At 36.3% G+C, this 24,218-nt stretch overlaps 1 protein-coding gene across 4 annotated transcripts in view; it reads right to left on the reverse strand.

Annotated features, from left to right (window-relative positions):
• Window positions 1–1,668: 1,668 nt before the first annotated feature.
• SMAD4 (SMAD family member 4) overlaps window positions 1,669–24,218 on the reverse strand; it is a 104,890-nt gene continuing 82,340 nt past the window's right edge. For all 4 annotated transcript variants that reach the window (XM_019627540.1, XM_019627542.1, XM_019627543.1 and 1 more), the window contains exons 9-12: window positions 20,873–21,056; window positions 19,577–19,745; window positions 9,504–9,642; window positions 1,669–8,045 (exon numbers count right to left, since the gene is read on the reverse strand). In XM_019627540.1, coding sequence (XP_019483085.1) covers window positions 7,834–8,045; window positions 9,504–9,642; window positions 19,577–19,745; window positions 20,873–21,056 — 704 coding nt within the window. In that variant the 3' untranslated portion in view covers window positions 1,669–7,833. The remainder of the gene's footprint in view (window positions 8,046–9,503; window positions 9,643–19,576; window positions 19,746–20,872; window positions 21,057–24,218) is intronic.

Below are 24,218 nucleotides of genomic sequence, written 5' to 3' on the forward strand. Positions count from 1 at the left end.
TGTGTTGAAGTCCCCAACTACAGTTGTGGATTTATTTCTCCATTCAGTTCTATCACTTTTTGCTTCCCATACAGCTCTGTTGTTTGGTGTATACACATTTAGATTATGTCTTCTTGATGGATTGACCTTTTTATCGTTCTCTCTCTCTCTGGTATTTTTCTTTGCTCTAAAATTTACTTTATCTTATATACTCCTGCTTTTCTTTACTATTTACCTGATACGTATTTTTCCATACTTTTTCTTTCAGCTTGCCTATATTATTGTTTTAAGTAAGTTTCTTATAGATAGTATACAGTTGGGTCTTATTTTTTAATCCATTCTGCCAATATCTTTTAATTGGTATATTTAGACCATTTATATTTAATGTGATTATTGCCATTAAAGCTTGTCTGCCATTTTTTATTCTTGTTTTTTTGCTTTTCTTCCTGCTTCATTGTGAATTACTTGAACATTTTTTAGAATTCCATTTTGATTTATCTATAGTATTTCTGAGTTTATCTCTTTTAATAACTTTTTCAGTAGTTTTAAATATTTCTTCTGTGTATATTTAGAATCGCCTTAGGCAGTGATATAATTTTACTTCAACTATCAAAAATAATTTAGGAAACTCACCCATATTTTTGTTTACTATCTCTTTAATTTCTTCTAGTATCCTGACTTTTCTTCTTTTATCATTTCCTTTCTGTTTAGAGTACTTCCTTTAACCACTTTTTTAGGGTAGGTCTGCTAGTAACAAATTCCTTGGTCTCCCTGAATCCATCCCAACCATCTAAGACCAAGTGGTGGCCCAACAGGACTACATCAAAATATAGATGCCACCCCCAAAACAGGGCCCAAACGAAAAGAATTAATTCTTTTAGAAAAGGCTGAGGGGAAAGGGCACTGCAATTTATCACAGTGAGAAGATGGCGGTGGGAAGGGTTTGAAGGGAAGTTGGGAATGCCCTAACTTTTGAGGTTACCATTGATGGGAGTTGTGATAAGGTAGGAGATGGAAAAAAACACAAAGAATCAAGGGTAAAAGGAGAGGGCAGAGAGAGAATACATACAAGAATACATACAACTGCCCTTTCTTCTGAAGTGCTCCACAAAGGAATGTTTGTTTCTCCCAACAGAATACCAATCTACTATGCTCTTCAAGTTCTAGCCTAAAATATTGTAAACTTTTTGTCAGGTGAGAACGAGTTTCTCAGCCTCATAAACATCTCTGGAACTCACACCAGCAAGATCATTAGGAAGATATTAATTTGGTGATGCTTTTTACAAGCCATTGCCATAGAATCACCTTACCTGACACATACCTCTCACGCTGACCCGTTTCATACAGGAGGCAGCTGGGGGGGAAGTAGCTTTCCTTAATCCTTAGACGCGAAATGACAGGGTCTCCAATCTCCAATTTCTGTCTCTCCTTTAAGCATCTTCATTCTCATAATCCTCTGGCACCTACATCTTCTCTAACCACCATGACTCCCATCTCTCCTTTTAGAATTGAAAAAAGAATGGGGAGTGTTCTTCCATTGTCATATTCTCAAATGCTGTATTTCCCATTTCAATGGTCACAGAACAATAAAGGAAAATGCTGTCTTCAAGTCTGAGAATTCTCTAAGTGATTTGGAACTCTTTCCAGAGTTAAAACATCCACAAGCTTAAGAAAAAGAATGAGCCCATAATTATTTAATTGGCTTTCTCTTTTAATCAAAAACATACTTTGTTACAGAGTTCTCAGGAAAGGTTTAACTATTTTTTTAGCCACAGACTTCAACCAGGCAAAAGTATACAGAAAGCCACAAAGAACTACCACAACTTTAGCTGACCAGTTTTCCCAAAGCTAAGTGTGGCTCTTCTCCGGTTTTTATCATAGCTGCATTCCTCGGAGTTCAGCGGAGTTGACAGAGTTGGGAAATACCACGACCAAATCTGTCCTAACCCCCAGTCACTTCATCCAAATGGTTCTGCAGCCCCCCAGGGTTTCATCATCTACAAGCATACACACGTTTCCCTTACATCACATGCCCCAGGCATTGGCCAGAACCCAGTACCTGGAGGAAGTTTGCTGACTCCATGTTTAGCCTCTTAACCAATCCAAGCCCATGAGTCCTTCTATCAATGACAAGCAGCCAGAGCAACAGCAGCTGGTTTCATCACTTCCTCTCCAGCCGCCACAGAGCTGGCCTCTACCAGGACTCCCCAGCCCCCCACCCTCAACCCAACCCCAAGGAAGGCTCTCAATGGCCTTGAAAAAGCCAAGTTTATTAATTACACTCATCCAAGGATAGGCTGGAAGAGAACTCTGAAAGGCATGCTCCAGCCCAAAGTCTTCCAGTCAAAATAGACCTAAAAAGAGCCAAGAATAAAATGAATAATCATCCACTGGTATTGTTTTTTTTAGTTACAGAAACCATTTTAATTGATGCAGTTGAAAGGAATTTCCATTTTGAACATAGAAGAGTTAAGAAACCAAAGACCCAAAGTAATGATCTCTAATGTCATTAAGCATTTACAATTAGTTTTCAATCCATTTTAGTTGGGAAAAAAAAGAAAAATCACCAGCACACAGCACTTAAGGGGACCGTGTCACATCCCTACCCAAAAGGGGGAATGTCATGACTCAAAAAAAGCCTTATTAAACCTTTAAGAGAGTTGATGGAAAACTAAAACGAAGGCTTTTCCCCCTTTCAGGGTTTTTTTGTTGTTGTTGTTTAAGTATTTATTGCAGCCCCCAAGGTGGTGCTAGGTCTTTGGTTAAATTCATGTCTTAAGGACATATTATGTAACTTCTTGTCCATAGGAGAATAGTAATAAAATACCAAGCCTAGTCTCATTTGAATAACGTGGAAATAAGTAAAAAGCCCCCTCAAACAGCAGAGCAAAGGTAAGGAAGAAATCAAAAACTGCTGCAAGATAGGCAAGGTCACTTACATTTCAGAGCTGGAAGAACGCTCGTCCAACTCCTTCATTTTACAGATGAGGCAACTGAGGCCCAAAGAAAGTACACGACTTGCCCAAGGTCATACAGCAAACTAGTGGCAGAGTGCAAACTAGAGAGTACAACTGGCTCCAGCCCGGAGCCACTAGTTTCAGGCTGAACAAGAACACGGGCTCTGACATCTACTGAGAAAGCATCTTCAATAAACTGGAAACTATCCACATCGTTAGAGAGAAATGATTGTCTTCACCCATTTTCTCCTCAGTCCTTCCTACAGTTAAAAAAGAAAGGGGGGGGGAGTAATTCATTCATTCAAGTCTGATGCTAAAACCCCTGAAAACATCAGCAACTACTTTAGCTACTCCTTGGGGAAGGATATCAGACCCTCAATTCTCATAAAGGCACCTACAGGTCAAAAATATCTGTAGAGGAAGAAGGCCAGATCATTGGACTCAAAAGGAGACACCAAAATGAAACAAAAATCAAAAAAGACCCTCTCGTTTTCTAAGGTTTTTAGTTTTTGTTTGTTTGCTTCTTGCTGGTGTCCCCTAAGCAATGGTATTGCCTCTGGCTATTGATACTAATTTACTACCCCTTATAACTCCAATTTTTACGTGAGCAGCACTCAATGGAAGCAACGAAACCTTTCAAAATCTTGCAAAGGAGGAAAATATGAATATGACTCGCTTCTCTCTACCTCAACTGCCTGACACTCAGCAAAGAATCAGGAAGCACTCCGCAGTCAAAGGCCGAAGCCCGGAAGTCCTGTTCAGTACTTTACAGGAGAGTTTCTCGGGTCCTCCCCCAGTTTGCCCTTGTGTGTCAAAGAAAGTTCTAGTAAGTTTGGTTATCTGGTTTCCTTGCCCAGGCAGCTAGAAAAACTGAATCAGAAAGGGAAGGAGGAGATACTAAAGGGAGATACACTACCAACACACAGAAAGTGGCCACCGTCAGAAGGGAGAAGGCTGGGGCGGGTGTGTAAAAACCCGAAACATTTAAAACCATAGCAGTCGGCAACCCTTTAGTAAAGGTGAAACTGCGTGTCTAAGCCACCCCTAACGTGGACAGACAGCTTGGCACAAAAAGAAACATTCTACCCAGTACATTCTCTGACATACACATTAAATAACTCCATCAAAGAAATGGCTACAACAAAAGTTTTACTGCTTAAATAAGGTAGGTCTGGATTATGCAGAAAATTCCATTCCACAGTGACACCAGATAGATAAGCAACCTAGCAACGCTGGGACAAGGCTGAGCCTGAGGATGCTGCCATGAATAAGGCCACTAGCTTTTTACATCTTCCATATCTAGCAGTCAGGAAAAAATGGGAAGGCTTGAACAGAAGTTTCTCATAGCCTATTTTCCATAATCTTGTAAGGGGGGATTTTAGGCAATTTACAGGCAGCCATCTGCAATAAGGTGGGTTCTGCCTTTGGAAAGAAAAGACTTTCTTTATTCTATTATCTGCTAGTCTTAGCCAAGCTCCATCTACAGAAGAGTTGTTAACTGACTTTACAGGTATTTGCTTTCATATACTCATTTACCTCAATGACCTAAAATTTACCATTTTCTCAATTTGCTATCATTAAATAAAATGCCAGTAAAATGACTTAATGATAAAGGGGGAAAACTATAAAAACTACCAACAAAAAGGATTCTACCCAGCTCAGAAAAAAATTGCTTCTTCCAAAAGGCTCTCAGAAACGATGTGAGCTAATCTGATTTTGCATAATAGCTAATGAGTAACTTTAAATTAACCAGGTACCACCGAACCAGGAATAAAAATATTTCACCTTATATTCTTACTCTTTATCCTTCACAGATAGTAAAGGAACAAACACATAGGGAAAGTGTAAAATTTCCCTTCTCCAGGTGGACACAATCAAAAAGGTAATTGCAATAAACTTTTAAAATATTTATTATCTGGAAGACAGGGCATTGTATTTTGCCTTCAAATTTTTTATTACAAATACTGCCCTTTACACCACACCCTTCCCCACAAAAATGGATTTTTAAGTTTGAAACACAACACAACTAATATGTGTTCAGTTTGCTTGAATGTTTGGCTATCCTTCAGCCAGACCACCGAATCTGTAAACCTACCCTGGTTACAGGAGGAATGGGATAGGCGACCTATTTAGTGGTTAGGCCAATTCAAATGAGCCATACTTCTTGAAAAACAAGGTTATATGGCAATGATTTATTATCATTATCTTTGTATACCAGGTGTAGTACAGTTTAAAAATGAGATAGACTATATCCCACGGAAGAATCTACTCCCTGGAAAATGAAGGCAACACCATTACGGGTTGCCTTTGATAATGCACAGAAAGGCACTGGACAAAAGCGGAATGGGCCTCATGCTGGGTTATAAAGGTTCACACTTGGTTCATCTCTCACTGAAATTCAACCTTCTGAGCATCTCTGAGATACAAACTAGCGAGAGAAAACCCACCCAGAATCATATCCTCATTAATAATCAGATTCCGAGAACTGCAGAAAGTCTTCTACCCTTAAAGTAGCCACAAATTTTAAACCCAGTGATTCTTTACTCTTATTCATCAAAGATGACTACCTTTAAAAAATGGAATATCATTTAACAACTAAGCTCTCAGAAATATCTGATCTTAACACACTAGGTGTTTTCTGAAAAGCATGTGACTGCATCTAGGTACAAATACAAAAGAATTAATAACTAGAAGTACTTGTATGTACTTTTTAGTAATTTTATGGCTCTTAGCAGAAAGAAACCAAGACAGGTGGCCTCAAAGACAGACTTCTTAGCAAATATTTTCCACATACTTTCCCCAGATGATTCAACATGAAAACCCTCCTTAAAGTAGAAAAGGAGGCAATAGATTATATCATAGCATGCTTATGGTTCTAACAAATAAACTGGATTCTAAAAATCAGTCATTCTAAAACTCTCTCCTCTCATTCCTATTCATTCACAGTAAAATGGACCTAAAGTCAATAATTTCTAAAGAATAAAGGTAGCTTTTCAAAAATCTGCCAATAAAACTTAAATCACCAAACTTCTACAGATTAAAATGAGGTTTTTAACGAAGTATTTGTAAGTACTCAAGAGTATGAATGAGCTGGTAGAGAAGTTATTTTAAAAACAAAAGACATGAAGCCGGATCAAGAGCTATGTTTCAATCACAGCAATAAGCAAACTCAGTGGTTTCTAGCATGGTCATAAGACAGCCTTCTGAACGAGGAGGCTAAAGGTTTGTTCATCTAAGTGGGTATAAGGACGACTGCCATGCATAAGTGCTTCTCGTATCTCAAACTGCCCTCCAAGCAAAGTAAAAGCATCTGGAAGATAATTTTATTTCACACTATTTATCCTGTAGACAACCTACTTATTTTTGCTACAGTAAAATAAAAGTTCAAAAAATAACTACACTTGATACGTAATGTCCGTGGGGAAGTCCCAGTAGAGTGGGAGGGAAAAAACCAAAGCTGCAATACTGGCTGTTGCCTGTCATTTAGTAGAAGGTGTCTCACCACTGAGGTTGGACTCAAAAGTGCAAAAGAAAAAAAAAAACACCTTAAAAATCAAACCTAGAATTCAACTTTGTATGTTGAGATTCGGTTTTATTTATGCTACTAGCTAAGTAAAAAGCATACATATTGTGTCTGTGGTACAGTCAATACATTTGCAATTTTTCTACTTAAATTCTCTATACAAAGTCACTGCCAACTGATATGATCATTGATGGCAAAGGGCTTAGAATAACCAAAAGGTATAAAAAGTTTGCAGTCTTGCCCCAAGATACAAAAACTGAATTTTAAACAATGTCATAACATACATGATTTAAACAGTATATGAAAAGAAAGTCACACATCAAATCAAGTACAAAAATATCCAAACTACCTATTATGAACTGTAATGTTTCCATTATTCTGCACAATATTTAACATAGAATTTAGCAGTTTCCAAAATACTCATCATTTAGTTTAAGCATTGCCACCTTTGTAGAACGGTGAGATATTAGGTGGAGTGACACTGCTTTTAGTGTTTTTTAAAAATACAAAACCTTTCCCTATGAATTAATGAAGGAAAGAAATTCTTCTTCTAGGCTTCTTAGTAACCAACCTCGTGCCTAGAAATATAGAAGAATACATCTACTGTTTAACAGGGCAAAAGTATACTACTTGATAAACAGTTATCCAACAGGGATAACAAATGTAATTTTAAATGGTATTTGTCTGGTAATTTTAAGGAATTCGCAGTATACACACAGAGATTAGTGTTTTGCCTTGGCAGAAATAAAATTGAAGTCACAAGACAATCGGAATTGAAATCATCTTCACTAGTTTAACTTGCAAAAAAAATATTTTGGATAAAAGGTTATAATACATTACTATCTTATTTTTTAAACACAGAGTAAAGTTGCTCTTGGTAAAATTAACTCACCCACATGGCACAATACTTTGGAGTAAAGTGTGTTCAACAGTAACAACTTGCACACAAAATAACAAAGGTGAATTAACTTCGAGAACTTCTCTGCCTTTAAAATCAGCAATATTTAATTTATTCTGTAGAATAACACACATACTGATGTTCTGCATAGAAAAGGGTCTAAGACGGTTTAAAGGGCTATGTTTTCCAGCATTGGAATGATTCCTTCATACATAACTGGTGACGATTTAATAAGAATGTGTTTTTCCTGATCTTCAAGCTCTGAGCCATGCCTAAAAAGTCCTAAATAGGAAAAAAAAAATGTTTTAATCCAGTTTCTGTCTGCTAGGAGCAAGGCAGCAAACCTATTTTTCAACCCTTTATGAAAAAGATAAAGCAGAACAAAAGTGAAATATATCTTCAGATTATAAACAGGATTGTATTTCATAGTCCACCATCCTGATCATGAATGTCAAGGGCCCCAGCAGTGAAAGACCTCAGTCTAACGGCTGTGGGTCGGCAATAGGCATGGTGTGAAGCACTTCATCCAAGAGCTGGAGGGCCCGGTGTAAGTGAATCTCAATCCAGCACGGCGTTTCTTTGATGCTCTGTCTTGGGTAATCCGGTCCCCAGCCTTTCACAAAACTCATCCTGAGTATGCACAGGCGACGAAGGTCATCGACACCGATTCCAGCAGCAGCTGACAAACCTAACGGAAAAGATTTGGAAGACGTCAGAAGGACAGGCTGATCTCTTCCTATCCTCCCTACATCTTACATTAATAAAGTGACCAGCTTTCTTTACTTCACTCTCCCCAGCATATAACTTCTGTCAAAGTGCCAAGAAGTAAGCACAGATCTAAACTTTATCAATGGGGACTGAAAACTTCTGGTTAAGACAATTTACATTCCACATGGCTCTTCTAGCTCCCACCAATTATAAAGTAAATTACTACAATCTAACAACACCCCACCAATTTTTCTCTTTAGAAGTGGAGGTGAAGGGATAAGGAAACTTTTTACGAGGTAGTGCATGCCCACAGGATGGTCCTAAGAACCTTCTTATCTGTCTAAACAGCCTAGTTCAGAGTTAGACATGACTAAGAATGAGATAGTTAACAGGCCTGGTTCCAAATGATGTCTGTCTCTCAATTTCACAAGGTAACAAAGATATGCAATTACTCAATGGGGCAGTAGATGAGAATGAGAAATTTAATAGTTCTGGCTTCTTTAGTAAAAGCATGTTTATAATATCAAAACTAGCAAATAAATGGTTTAGATGCCCAAATTATTTTTAAAAACTCAAGTTCTGTACATGAATATGCCTTATCTACCTCTACATTGTAAACTCCTGAATGTAAGTCACACGGAGACTCTGCATCTACTTTTCCAGTCAGAACATACAGTCATATAGTCCATCTGCATTCATCAATATTACAATGAAACTAATGGGAGGAATTTGCATGTACTGTAGAGAAACCTGCAGGGCCACTGCAGGTTTCTTAGCCAGTGTGATTTGCTTACCACACTGAAGAGGTTAAGAACAGGGGTTGAATGAATCACTAGTTATGCCTTCAGACGTGGAAGATGGGTGCCACGTGTTTCCATCATAAAAGTCTATAGTCAGGAGTTTAACTCTGCAGTAAAAAATTCCCCATCAGTGTGAAACCTGGCACACAGTTCAATTTTACCCTAAAATTAAAAAAAAGTCTACAAGTTATCAAAATACCACCCTCACTTAGTTTTCTCTCCATGCTTAGCATACATAAAAAAATTTAAAAACTGGAGGTGCCTAATGCTCAAATTGAAATACGCTTTCAATTTTCTAGAATTAAGCCAAGCATGTTGGTGATAACAACCCACCCTGGCTGGTGAGGCAGGAATTAAAAGCATTAACAAAAAAAGGGGAGACGGCCAATAATATAACAATAACCCCTTTTCTTCTTTATCCCATGACTCCCTTTTTGATACAAAAAGAATGAAAACAGGGTCCTAGTCAAAGGGCAGCTATTACAGAGGAACAGCTTTTTACAAGTTCAAAAATGTCATTATCCCAGTAAAGAGAACTTTAATTTCTATTACTGCTTAAAGTAATTAAGCAAATGAGTGAATAAAGATAAAACGCCAACTATTACACTTAAAAGAAACATAAACGAAAGCATACTTACTGATAGCTGGAGCTATTCCACCTACTGACCCCGGGCCAGGGATGTTTCCTGCCACGGCTGCTGCCTGGGCCGCTGCTGCAGCTTGCGCAGTGGCAGCCTGCTGCTGCATCTGACGATGACACTGACGCAAATCAAAGACCTTTTAAAAAAAAGTGTAAGTTTAATGCCATGAGTCCATCAGAAAATATTCCATACATTAAAACTAATGCACACTTTATTTAAAACTTACAGCTTCATTTAGCTCTCAGAAGAAAATAATTACAAATTTTAATTTTTTATGTCTATTGTAACTGGTAGTTAGGAAAGGTGGCTTGGAGCTCACCAAGAGGCACATTTTACCATCAGGACAGCTGTGGCTACCACATGCCACTGTATCCTTTATCTAGTTCAGTGTGGGTCAGCCATTATTGTCCCTGCAAAAACCACCCATTTGTGTAAAATAATCAGTTGAGAAATCACCCCACCCTTTCAAACCAAATCGCTGAGAGTTTTCTTTAGGCTGAATTGATCACCTTTGTCATATGGCTAACTTCTTTATCATTCTAGGTATTTGGAGTTTAATAAATGGCATTGTCACTATATAAGCACACATCTGCAGTTTTTTAGAGATGCATGCTTCACCACATACGAGCAAAAAAAAAATGCTATCTAGGCTTGTTTTAAAATACTTAAAACACAAAGAAAATGCATTTAAACTCGATTTAAAAGGAAAGATAAAAAGGGTAGATTAAGCAAATACAAAATTTACTGAATCTCAGTGACGGATAATGGGGTTTCATTAAACTAGTTTCTCTTCAGTTTTCTGTATGTTTTAAAAAATGCTCATCATTAAAAAAAGCTTAGCTTTGAATATTATCACTGACATCTACTAATTACATGGGTTCTTTACTAACCTCTCTGGAACCTCAATGTTCTCATCTATGAAATGGGAATGCTAAGTGGGAATGCTATGCTTTTTCATAGGGTTGTTGTAAACTTGGCATAGTATATAGTATGTTGTCAATAACTGTTACTTATTTTGTTTTTGGTCTCCCTTGGGGCCATTTTCCTTTCAGGATGAGTTAAGGAGTTCATAAGTAACTTCAGTGTTCTTTATCAGCCATGCCAAGGGCTGGTATAGGAAGGAAGGGGTTGCCACTTTTATCCTTATCCTCATGCAAGTATAGGAATGTTCTTTCAGTAAGCAAACAATTATGGATGATAAATCACATCACCTTTTTTATAGGCAAAAACAAACTTCCTATAATAATTTATTTGCTTATATCTGCATTTGAAAAGCAGTAGAAGATTACACAAGCAGAGTGGCCGTATACAGAAGTTGTAGAAAAGGAAGGAAGACAAGGACAGAAGCAAGGTTGCGCAAAGCAAACTTGTCATACTTTAATTTCTGAACCATGTGACCATATTCTTTATTCAGATAGTAAATAAATTAAATTTTAAAAAATCCTCCAAGTATGCTCAAAACCCAAATATGAGCAAGCATAATTATCCCTGACAATAAAATAAAATCAAAGAATAAATAACATAATATTTCATCAGGTAAACAACAGGTTTGGGACCTAAACCATTAGTTTTCAGATACCTGAAAACTTCTGATTCTCTTTAACCATGAACTGCATTCACATGAACCGTAAGAGCATACAATAAACAAAACAACCCTCTCCAAAGAGCAAATTATATTCCTATTTACTTATTTCTCTACTCAATGCCTATCTTCTACCATCAATGAAAGGCAAAACTTCGACCATCGTATTCTATAAAGAGATACGAATTTGCCAAATATATATGTATGTATTACCTGGGCAAACGATTAGTCCTAAAAGACTTCAGGACAGAAAGCGTAACAAAATCATGTCTGGAAATCAGAAATCCCATGCCCTGAACAGAAACCACTATTTTTTTTTTCAAGGTTTCCCAAAAGTCCATTAAATTCTGAATCTTTCCATTGGGCTATGACCTCTTGGAAGACATTACCTAGCATAACACAAAGCAGAGACTTAAATATTTGAAAAGCCGAATAGCTCTACAACCACTTTCTTTAAAAAGAAAATTAATAAACTTTACTTTTTTTTTTTTTTTTTCTCAGCTGAGCCATCCTGCCACCTGTTGGCAGCTCAGCTGGGATCAGGAATCGAATCGGCGACGCTGCTGCTCAGAGCTTGCACTCTTGAGTGAGTGTTTAACCAACTGAGCCACTTGTCCGGCCCTTAAACTTTACTTTTTAGACCCGTTTTAGGTTCATGGTAAAATTGAGCAGAAAGGAAAGAGAGTTCCCTGTCCCTACTCAAGCACAGCCTCCCCCACCGTCAACAAGCCACACTTGATGGTCCACTCATTACCATCCAGGAAGGAACCTACGCTGCCATGCCATCATCGCCCAAAATCATCGTGAGGGTAAGGCTTCCCACCTGCTTTCACACAGTCTACGGATCTGGACTAGTGTGGAACGGCAGGTGTCTAACACACAGAGCAGTTTCACTGCCCTACAAGTCCTCTGTGCCCTGTCTATGCATTCTCCCTCCCTCTTTATCACTGGAAGCCACTGATCTTCTTACTGTCACCATAGTTTTGCCTTTTCCAGAATGTCATAGAGTTGAAATCATACAGTATGTAGCCTTTTTCAGACTGGCTTCTTTCACTTAGTAATATACAATAGGTTCCTCCATGTCTTTTCATGGTTTAATAGCTCATTTCTTTTTAGTGCTGTTAATATTCCATTGTCTGGATGTACCAGTTTATTCATCCATTTAACTGCTGAAGGACTTCTTGACTGCTTCCAAGTTTTCGCAATTATGGATAAAGCTATTAAAACATCCATGTGCAGGTTGTTGTGTGGACTTAAGTTTCTAGTTCACTTGGGTAAATACCACGAGCACAACTGCTGGATGGTATGGTAAGAGCATGTTTAGCTATGTAAGAAACTCCCAAACTGTTTTCCAAAGTGGCTGTGCCATTCTGCGTTCCCACCAGCAGTGATGAAGCTCCTGTTGCTCCACATCCTCGCCAGCATCTGGTGGTGTCAGTGTTCTGGGATTTGGCCATTCTCATATGTGTAATAGTATCTTATTGTTGTTTTAATTTGCAATTCCCTAATGACATATGATGTTGAATGTATTTTCATATGCCTACTTGCTATGTGTATCTTCTTCAATGAGGTGTTTATTTGGGTCTTCTGCCCATTTTTAAACAGGCTGTTTGTTTTCTAATTGTTCAGTTTTAGGTTTTCTATACTTTAGGTAACAGTCCTTTATCAGATGTGTCTTTTGGAAATATTTTCCCCCAGTCTGTGGCTTATTTTCTCATTCTCTTGACATTGTCTTCCACAGAGCAGGAGTTTTAAATTTTAATGAAGTCCAGCCTATTGATTGTTTCTTTCACGGATCGTGCCTTTGGTGTTGTGTCTAAAAAGTCATCACTATACCCAAGGTTGTCTAGGTTTTCTCCTATGCTATCTTTTAGGAGTTTTATAGTTGTGTTTTACAATTAGGTCTTTACAACCACTTAAAACTTTTTAAACCATCACTAACCAAGTATGGCACATATATAATCTTTTTATCTGGGAGTAGGGAGTAAAATTTATGTATAAATTCCCAGGGCTCACATATGCTCTCAAACTATAATGAGTCATTAAAAATAACCAACAGATCTTTACACATAGGTTCTTTACAATGTTGTAAACAATTGCAATGGTGATTGTCTTAGGCTAAATCTATGCTAACAGCAGCACATATTATAGGTAACCACAAAAATGAAATTTTAAAACATTGTGACTTTTATAGCAGATGTAGCAAAAAAAATGATTAAGCACCTCAGTAAGCCTTCCTTCCACAGTGGATTATTCATGTAATTACAGTGCTCAAACCAGAGGATGTGTGATTACTGGCTCCACTGCTAACTGAAGCCTGGGTTGCCTCCTGGCTGTGTACTATTTCTGACTCACTGTACCATATAGATTTCAGCTGTTATACTGGGTGGTAAAATTAAGGTCAATAATGAAATGCAGCCACCTTCCTTTCAGAATTTGACTAAGTTGCTGTTGAAGACAATTCAAAGTGACCAAAAATTTTAAATATTCTTTTTGACTCAGATCCAGGTAATATTTTTGATCACCACTCCTGAGCTAATCACAACTTACCTCTATTTTTATTTATTTAAACATGTTTCCTGTGGTTACTCTCATGTAAGTTTACTAAAAACCTTTTACCTAACACAGATGAATGTCATATAAAGATCATTGTCAACATCTTTAGGATATTGTCTTTCAACCAGGAGTCAAATTTTGGCATTTTTCTTTCCTAAGACTTAATTATAATACTCTTGGTCTGAATTAACATCAAGACCTAGTAATCCAGAAAGAGAAACAGATGGCTGTGTTGGTATACTGGGCATCTGAACATACGACTGCATTAAGGATTTGCTAAGTTACCTGACCTGGAGGTAAAAATCACAATATATAACTGGGAATAAATTTAAGTAGGGATCATAATAACCTTCAACCTAGCCCACCTGTGGTTTAGAAGCATCCACTACTCCCTCTTCCCCTAACATGTATGCGTTCAAAAACAAACCTGACTCAACATCATCAGAGAAATGCATATCAAAGACCACCACAATGAGATAACACTTCACACCCACTGGGATGGGTAAAATTGAAAGGACAGATAAAAAGTCAATACTTGCTTCCTCCACAAGTAAGACTATAGAGGAAATTGGGACCTTAACACACTGCCCATGGGGATGTAAATGGCGCAGCCACTTTAGAAAGCAGTCTGGCAGTCCCTCCAAGTTTCACAGAATTACCTTACGATCCAGCAATTCCGCTCCTAGGTATATATCCAAGAGAAATGAAGACATGCAGTCACACAAAAACGTATACACGAATGTTCATAGCAGTATTGTCTATAATACAGCCAAAGTAGAAACCCATACGTGCATCAACTGATGAGTGGATAAATAAAATGTGATATATGGAATATTATTCAACCATAAAAAGGAATGAAATACACATATATGCCACATGGATGAAGCTTGAAAATATTATGCTTAGTGAAAGAAGTCACAGAAGACCACATGGCATGATTCCATTTATATGAAATGTTCTGAATAGGCAAATCTACACTGAGAGAAAGATTAGTGGTTGTCTAGGGCTGGAGGAAATGGGGGTTTGAGGGTGATAGCTAAGGGTACAAGGTTTCTTTCTGGGGTGATAAAAATGTTCTAAAAATGATTGTGGTAATGGCTGCATAACTGTGAATATGCTAAAAGTCACTGAACTGTACACTTTAAATAGATAATATAGTATGTGAATTTTATCTCAATATCTCAATAAGGCTGTTTTTAAAAACGTGAATGCCTAGTGCTATGCAACACTAAATGAAACATATCCTACCCACTTTTTTTTTTTAAGATTTTATTGAGGAATTGGGGGAGGGGAACAGACAAGTTGCTGTCCTTTTGTTCTTCAGTCTAGTTGTGGAGGGCATCGTTTCACTGGCCCATGTTGGTATTATCATTGCGCTCTTCCCAGGTGAGGCAGGAGCTCGCCAGCCATTGGACGGCTGCTCACAGCAGCTCACGAAAGCTCACGCCAGCTGCCCACCAGCCCCACTGCAGCCTACACCATCACCAGCGACTCACGGCAGCCCAGCTCCAGGTCGAGCTGTTGTTCACCATCCAGGTCGAGCTGTTGTTCACCATCTTAGCTGTAGAGGGCGCAGCGTGTCACTGGTCCTAATGTGGGATCTGAACCAGGGCCCTGTTGCTCAGAGCTGGCATCCCAAGCAAACTCCTAACCAACGCACCACTCAGCCAGCCCCTACCCATTTTTTAAAGCAAAAGAACAAGGCCACTAAAACAGAATTCAAACATTTGTTTCATTTAAAGCTTGTAAAATGCCATTTCATTAAATCGGATTTTCATAAATATAAGATGACTGCAGTATAATGAGAAGCAGGAGAAAAATCAACATCGTAGAAGAAAAAAAACACACACAATCTAGGTCTAGCTTCTTGGCTTATAAAATGAAAAAAATGGCTTTCCAAACCTGTTTTCCTCAGTTTAATTAAAAACGAGAAAATGTGTCTGTGCATATGTGTTGGGGGTGGGAGGTATATTCCCAATGTACACTCCTTCCAGGGGTTCATGTTATCTGCATACAATTCACCCCAGTAATACCTCTGGTGAGAACATATCAGATCCTTTAGATACTCCTGGCCTAAAACTTAGCAAATGAAGAAAACGCCAATGTTAGATTTAGGGTTTACCTGCATCTCTTTCTTTGTGGCTTATAAGAAGACTCTTCTAAAGAACAATAATATACTTGGTAAACAGAAATTTTTTTTTAATCTTAAACAGTTAATATGACAAAAATGAGACATATTTACTCCACTACAATGGCCCACAAAATAGTCCTTTACTGTTCATGGGGAAAGCCTGAGATTATTGTAAAAATCTATCTGTATCAGTGGTTTACCAAATAATGACATGTCTCATCTCTTGGGGGCTTTTCAAGGGTCATTTGTTCCAAAGTAGAAATGTTACACTTATTTGACAATCCTAGAAATTACTTTAATTACACAGGATTCCACACTTTTGAAGCTCAAATGTTTTAAATACTACTCCATATCTGGTAAGTTTGTAACTACTGTCTGACACATACTGGGTTGTCGGAAAAGTCATGACGCAGTTTTGCAATGCATAACAGAAAAAAAAGTCATGACTTTTCCAACAACCCAATAGTATATATTCAACACTGTGGTGCACTATCCGTTCACTTCAAATTACATAAGTAATCAGAGACTTCCAGTCAAGATGGATGAGTAGGTATGCATAACCACATTCTCTCTCTGCTCCAAACATATACAAAAGAGAGAAAAACTATTAAAAATGGATATCCTCCAAGCCAATTCACATGGAAATGCAAGAGGGTGGCAAGAGCCAAAACAACCCCGAAAAAGAACAAAGCTGGAGAACGCACACTTCCCAAGTTCAAAACATACTACAAATCTACAATAATCAATGTGGAGTAGTACTGTCATAGGATATACAGATCAATGAAATAGAACTGAGAAACCTTTACATTTAAGGTCAGCTGAATTTCAACAAGGGTGTCAAGATAATTCGATATGGGAAAGAACAGTTTTCAACAAATGGCTGCTGCAACAACTGAATATTCTCATGCAAAAGAATGAAGCTGGATCAGTTTCCTTACACTATATACAAAAATTGACTCAAAATGGATCATAGACCTAAATGTAAGAGTTAAAACTAAAATCCTTAGAAAAAAACACAGGAGTAAATCTTTATGACTTTGGATTTGACAGTGGTTTATAAGATATGGCACCAAAAGCACAAACAGCCAAAGAATAAACTGGACTATCAAAATTAACTTTTGTGCTGCAAATCATATCAAGAAAGTGAAAGACAAGCCAAAAAAATGGAAAAAAATATTCATAAGTTATGTATCTGATAAGGGACTGATACCCAGAATATATAAAGAACTTACACCTAAATAACAAAAAGACAACCTAATTAAAAAATGGGCAAAAGATCTGAACAGACATTTCTCCAAAGAAGATATATAAATGGCCAATAAACACATGAAAAGATGCTCAATATTATTAGCCATTAGGGAAATGCAGATCAAAACCACAATGAGATACCACTTCACATCCACTAGGATGGCATAATAAAAAAGACAGATAATAACAAGTATTGATGAGAATACAGAGAAATTGAACCCCTCATATACTGGGTTGTCAGAAAAGTCATGACGTATTTTTTCTATATTTTTTGTTGCAATACATTGCTGGTGGAAATGTAAAATAACATCGCCACTTTGGAAAATATTCTGGCAGTCCCACAAAAAGTTAAACAGAGAGTTACTTTTGATCCAGCAATTCTACCTCCTAGGTATAGATCCAAGAAAATGAAAACATATATCGACCTAAAAACTTGCATGTGAATATTCATAGCATTATTCATAATAGCCAAAAAGTGGAAACAACCCATATGTCCATCAACTGATAATGGATAAACAAAACCCACACTGGAGAGCAAGAACTAAGACAAGAGGTACTTGAGGTACCAGTTCCAAAAACAGAAGGTGTACAGGACAGGAATTCAACTTGTTAAGAGTAATAGGGAAAGAGACAATAGCCAAACTCTCAGGGCTAACAACTGGGCACCTACCTGCTCATGAATCGAGTGCTGGTAAAATACCTTGACAGCTAATTCAGAAATGAACCTAGGAGTAAAGCTCTTGTCCGTGGCAGAGGTAAGCATCAGAAAAAGCTATGCCACAGGAATCAGGCCCTGAGCATACCTGGGGGTTGGAACTCAGTTTCCTCAAGGGACAAAATTCCTCTACCTCCTAAATAAAAGAATGGATTCTGAGATGTGGATCCCTGGATGCCAGATTAAGGCAAATTGCTCTATAGGAAGAAGCAACGATAGAGAGGAAAAAACAAAAAATAAAATGAATATAATTCTCTCACAGCAAACTTGCCAACAAATATAGATTACAAAGCATATAAGAAAATCCAACACCATTTAAAAATAACAACAAAGCACAAATAACTAAAATTCCTTGTGGAAAAACTGGAAAATACAGACAAAAGTAATTCCACCTCCCAGAGAGGTAAGACACTGTACAGACCATTCTAGACTTGTGGATACACACACACACACACACACACACACACACACACACACACACAAATACAAATATCCATGAAGTGTTTTGTTTTGTTTTTAACAAAAAGGGGGTCATACTCTAGGTATTGTTTAGTAACCAAATTTTCCACACCAGGATATCTTACAATAAATATAATTTAATATTTTATTGTTCTATTCTATTTCATTGTTATAAAAGATCAAAACTATAAATGGTCCTCTATTGTCAAAACTTTTAACAGGGAATTACCATTATTTTATTAGGTATGATAAATAGCATTGTAATTGTTTTCTAGATGTATTTATAAATTGGAAACTCACACCAGAGTATTGGGTCGTCGGGAAAGTCATGACATATTTTTCTGGGTTTTTTTTCAATGCAAAAATGCGTCATGACTTTCCCGACAACCCAATATTTTATGAGTGAAATACTATACTGTTTGGAATTGGCTTTAATTATTACAGGAAAAAATGTAGAGAAAGAAAGAAACACATTAAAAATTGGTAAAATGCTGACAACTGGTAAAGCTAGATGATTGATAAACTGGGGTTATTTTCTCTATACTTGATATATTTGAATGTTTCATTTTTTAAAAAGATCCCTTATCTTTTAACTGACCTATGGTGACTGAAAATGAGATACTGAATTTGTTATTTTGAGGTAATCAAGTAATTACATTTTTCTAGACACTATTTGGCTATATTATTTGTATGCTAAGCAATTTTTTTGGGAATAAGTAATGAAGTACAGTTAATTTCACTAATTTACAATAGCTAACAATGAAGACGCTTAGGATGACGGAAAAATCTGAAATTAAAAATATATTTAGGCTATCCAATTAAACTATCTTTTTCTTTCAAACAGTGTATAACTAAAATTAAAATGAGTTGAATGTTATAATTAATGAAAAGTACCCTAGGCTTAATTTGTAAAATGATACAGTGAATAAAACTCATTTAATGCACAAAATAACTAATCTTAAAAAATCTGGTGAAGAATTTTTCATTTCTCAGGTTCTTAATTTGAAAAGCTATTAATTTTAGAATTCCCTTCCATAAAATCCTGAAGATTGCTAAGATGAATTTCAAATTTTTACGCATCTTATAACAAAGGAATATGAGTTTGGAGGTTTCACTCAATATTTTCAAGAGCCTGTGTACTACTCTAAAACATTTAATAAATTTGCTAATCACATAATAGGGCATGAATGCAACCACAAAACTAGATAACCAGTCATGTCGATGAATGTCCCCAGGAAATGTGTTTTATATATAAACATAATTCCTGGTATTTAATACATAAAAATACATTTTTCTACTCCTCTCACTTCCATCTTAATTCTTTAAACAACAAAAAGAGCTTTCCAAGTCCAAAATATTTGAATAAAACTTCTACTAACCTTTATATAAGCACTTGGGTAGATCTTATGAACAGCATCTCCAGGTGCACGCCCAGCTTCTCTGTCTAAGTAGTAACTCTGTACAAAGACTGCATGGTCGCTAAGGCACCTGACCCAGACATCACCTTCACCTTTACATTCCAACTGCACACCTTTGCCTATGTGCAACCTTAGGAAGAAAAAGGGAATTATATTTCGTTTTGGTAAGTATTTAAAAATAAGTATTGGTTCAGATTATATAGCATACCCAATACTGAAAAATTAAAAAGAGGAAGAAAAGGACTTTTACATAGCACCATAACCAAAAGATAGCCATTGTTAACATTTTTGTATATTTCCTTCTTTCAATATCTTATTCATATATAAGATGAGCACATATATATAATGCTTACTATGTGTCGGAAACATCTAACACAAATTCTCACTGAACCATCAAAAGTCAATGAGCTAAATATACTATTATTCCCATTTTATAAATGATGAAACTAAGGCTTATAGCTACATTGTCAAAATCAATAGCCACTAGGTACAAGTGGCTACTTAAATTAATTAAAAGTAATAATTTAAAAAGTCAGTTAATCACATGACCATATTTTAAGTGCTCAACAGCTACATGTGGCTAGTGACTACTATACTGGACAACACAAATATGAACCATTTCCTTCATCACAGAAAATTCCATTAGACAGCACTGGCTTAGAGAGTAGGTAATTTGCCCAAGTCACACATCTAGTGATAAAGCCAAGATTACATATTTACACACACACATATTTTCTTAAAGAGATTACAAAGTACCTAAAATTGTGTATGTTTTCCTATAATAGCTCATCTTAGGCATTTACATGTGATTATATAAACTTTTTATAAACATTTAATGACATAAAAATGAAAGTTTATTGAAATTCACTTAATCATTTCCCTTTTATTATCAGTTTTCCAACATTATAAATAACACTTGCAGAAACATGTCTTCATTTTATATTATTTCCTTTCAATAGATTTGTAAAAATAATTACGATCAGAGAGACCAAAAACTAGTTTTCAAATTGGATTCCAAAAAGCCTAGTTACTATTCAAAACATAGAAACCTCACTAATTTTAAAAAAAGACTATCTTTTATATTTTAAATAATAATCACCTACAATTAAAATGGAATGTTTATAGATTCTGAATTTTCAAGATGACCTTTATTCTTTTATTAAATTCAAAAACTCATATAATCTACACTGAAAAAATATAACTGAATAAAAGACAATGTACTATGTTCAATTTTTAAAATAACTATACAATCGATACCTTGCTCTCTCAATGGCTTCTGTCCTGTGGACATTGGACAGTTGACCCAAGCAAAAGCGATCTCCTCCAGAAGGGTCCACGTATCCATCAACAGTAACAATAGGGCAGCTTGAAGGAACCTTAAATGTCTCTCCTACTTGGACATCCATTTCAAAGTAAGCGATGGAACACCAATACTCAGGAGCTATGGGAGATAAATGGGAGTGAATATCACTCTGTAAGACAAAGCTTTTCCTAAAAGAAAGGGTGAAGGGACGAAGGGACAGGAGAAGCTTCCGAAAAGCACCCAAAAGAATTTGATTAAAATGACAATGCATTAAAAAGTAGGCATTTTCATGTCTTCTATTTTTCAGCTCAGTCCCTAGCATCTTGAAACTCGAGAGTCATTTTTAAAATCTATAAATTGGTTCTTACCGCAAAGGACCCAGTCAAGTGAAAATTTAACAAATGGCAGTAATCAGAACCTAAATTTTACCGTGATGTTTCATTTGACTGCACATATTTTCTATGTAGTCTGTCTGAACTTTTATTTTTTTAAAGCACACTGATTCTAAGACATATTCCAGGGAAGTCTTTTGAAAACATCAATCCATGGCATATTTTTCTAGATCCCTAATTGAAAGAAAGGACTTAAGTAAGAAGGGTCATCCAGACCAGAGTCAAGGTTAATTGCACTCCAACTATACAGTCACTGTGAGTAGAAATTCTCAATTTTCTCTTGGGTGAAAGGTGATTTTTAGTGAAGTCAATTAATGTTTACTACAATTTTAACTTTGAAAATGTATTTAATGTATTCATTTGAACAATAAATGATTTAAAATAATTTTAAATGACTGGGAGGAAAAGGAGGCACAACTTGATTTGGTTTGTCAAGTTTTCTGCTGATAAACCAATTATTTACCTGCATCTTCAATGTGCCATTTATGAACTTTGATTCAACTAGAATTTGAGGCAATAAAACTTTCAACAATCTCAAAAGACTTACAATGACAAAAAAATATATAGATCTTTTCAAATCCCAAAAAAAATCTTAAAATGAAATAGGATTAATGTTTAAAATACACTTTTAAAAATCCCTGTAAAGTCTATGTATCTAACTGATTTTCAAAATTTTGTCAAGGAAGAAAGTACTTTCCAACAAAGAATGAAATAGACCATGAGGATTCGGTTATTCAATAACAAAATTCCAAAGGTTTGCCACCCAGGTCAAATCAACAAATCATGAATACAAACATTCCTTTAAATGTTTTTGATTATCATTAGAACATGGAAATTAGTGATATACTAAAGTGCCTTATTAAAAAGCCAGTTTTGAAATATTTGTGAAGTTAGTCCTTATAGCAGAATTCTTTATTAAAGATATCACATAATGCTATGAACAAGAAGCTTCCACAAGCAACTGGCAGGTATACTGATAGAAGTTAAAAACTAAAGAGGTTATCTAGGAATAGGTATCAATTACCCAACGTTTTGGCAGCAAAAACCAGTAACAGCACTTAAAAGAGGTCTTTACACAATCAATCCAAACAGTAAACTCTGCTACAAACAATGCCCTGAAGTCATGAACGTTTACAATGCTGAGTAAAAAATGAGGTCCAAGTACATGCCTTTCCTAGTTAGTTCGCACTGAAGGACACTATCCGAAAGCAAAGTTTCATGAAGAACAACCTTTTTTCCATGAGAGTCAATTCAGGAGGGAAAAAGGAGTTGTATAATCTCCATGTTTACATAAGAAAAATATACTTTATCATCATGAATTGCAACTGCATTTAACCTTATTTTATTATTTCCCAGTCACCAAGGGTTTTTTTTGTTTGCCTAATATTTGAGACACCATACAACAATGACGGTTACATAAAACCTGTATCTCTGAATATGTTTAGAATGAGATGACCTGTTAGCACCAGAAAGAAGAGTTTTAAGAGACTTGCGGATAAAAAGAAACTGGCATCAGTTTCCCCACAGACCAGGTATGAAAAATCACCATCTATTAAGACGCTATTAAAATGGCCTAGGAAAGAAGAGGAAGGAGTTACTATCTGTGAGGACAGAGAGGCTAGGGGCTAGAGGGGTTTCGAGAGAACTTGGCAGTGTTGGGATACAAAACACCATGTGAAAAACTTTTCTATTCCACTCTAAATTTGCTAACCAGCCAAGAGGGAACATTCTTACTTTTAAAACAGAAAAAGATAATAGAAATTCATTAAGTTCATTAAGCCTTTCTGGATCTCTCTTTGTTCTTTTGCTCCAAGGCCCAAATGCCATATAAGTGACAAGCCTGCACCTTCTCTCAAAACTAGCATCAACAGCAGGACAAAATTATTCAGTTCAGAGAGAGCTTTCCTAATGCCCCAACTCATTTGAAAGGGAGTGGGACTGTTACTTGCTTGCTGACGTTGATAGTTTTAATTTCTTCTTCCTAAATTAATGAAGTTGAGCTAATCTCATGAAGCACATTGGCTGCTCCTCACTGCCCAAAGGTTTTCAAAGACTGAGTTAACAACAAGACATTTTCTAACAATGTACGAACTTAGCTAAAAGTGTTCTGTAATGGGGAAATGTATTATAAAGCCCAGTTTTATCAAATAAACGTTGTTCAGTTATATTGGAGAATGTAAGTCTCCAAGGCATTATCTTCAGTTTCTGAAATAAAGTCATCCAAAAAATTTTTTTAAATTTGATTAACTTTTTTAAAAGTTAAAAATTTGCATAAGGCACTTAAGAGACTATGACATTCTTTTTATTATTTAGACCTGGATGAGATGCCCTATGAGAATCTTTTATTTTTTCCTATAAGAATCTTATATGAACACATAAAGGTGCTCTCTTGGATGGTAGATAGTTCCAAAGTACTAGAACACAATGTGAATTTGGAAATTTGTGGATTTCGAATCCATTTGTGTATCACCAAAATAACCTCAAAGACACTGAGGAAACTCCTCATTTTAATTTGCAATCAGTATTTAATTAGATGAATATATCTTGGCTTTAAGAAAAAGCAAAAAAACAGAGTTAGTCCATAAAAAAAGAAATGAAGGTGGGGAAGAGATGAGACAACATAAATTGGTAACTACAATATTGCCTCAGGGATAGAAAAGACAGTCTGGGGAATATAATCAATAATGTTGTAAATATTTTTTAGGGGGCCGGATGGACTCATGTCTTGTTAGGGAAACTACTTCATGGACGGTGTAGAGGCCTGACCACTGCACTGTACATCTGAAGCTGCCATTGAATAATATTATATGTCAACTACAACTGAATATATATATATAGTCACGAGATGTGGAGTACAGGTTGGGAATGGAATCAATGGAATTGTAATAGAGATGTATGATATCGGGGG

This window comes from Hipposideros armiger, unplaced genomic scaffold (genome assembly GCF_001890085.2).
Source record: "Hipposideros armiger isolate ML-2016 unplaced genomic scaffold, ASM189008v1 scaffold_736, whole genome shotgun sequence".
NCBI classification, from domain to species: Eukaryota; Metazoa; Chordata; class Mammalia; order Chiroptera; family Hipposideridae; genus Hipposideros; species Hipposideros armiger.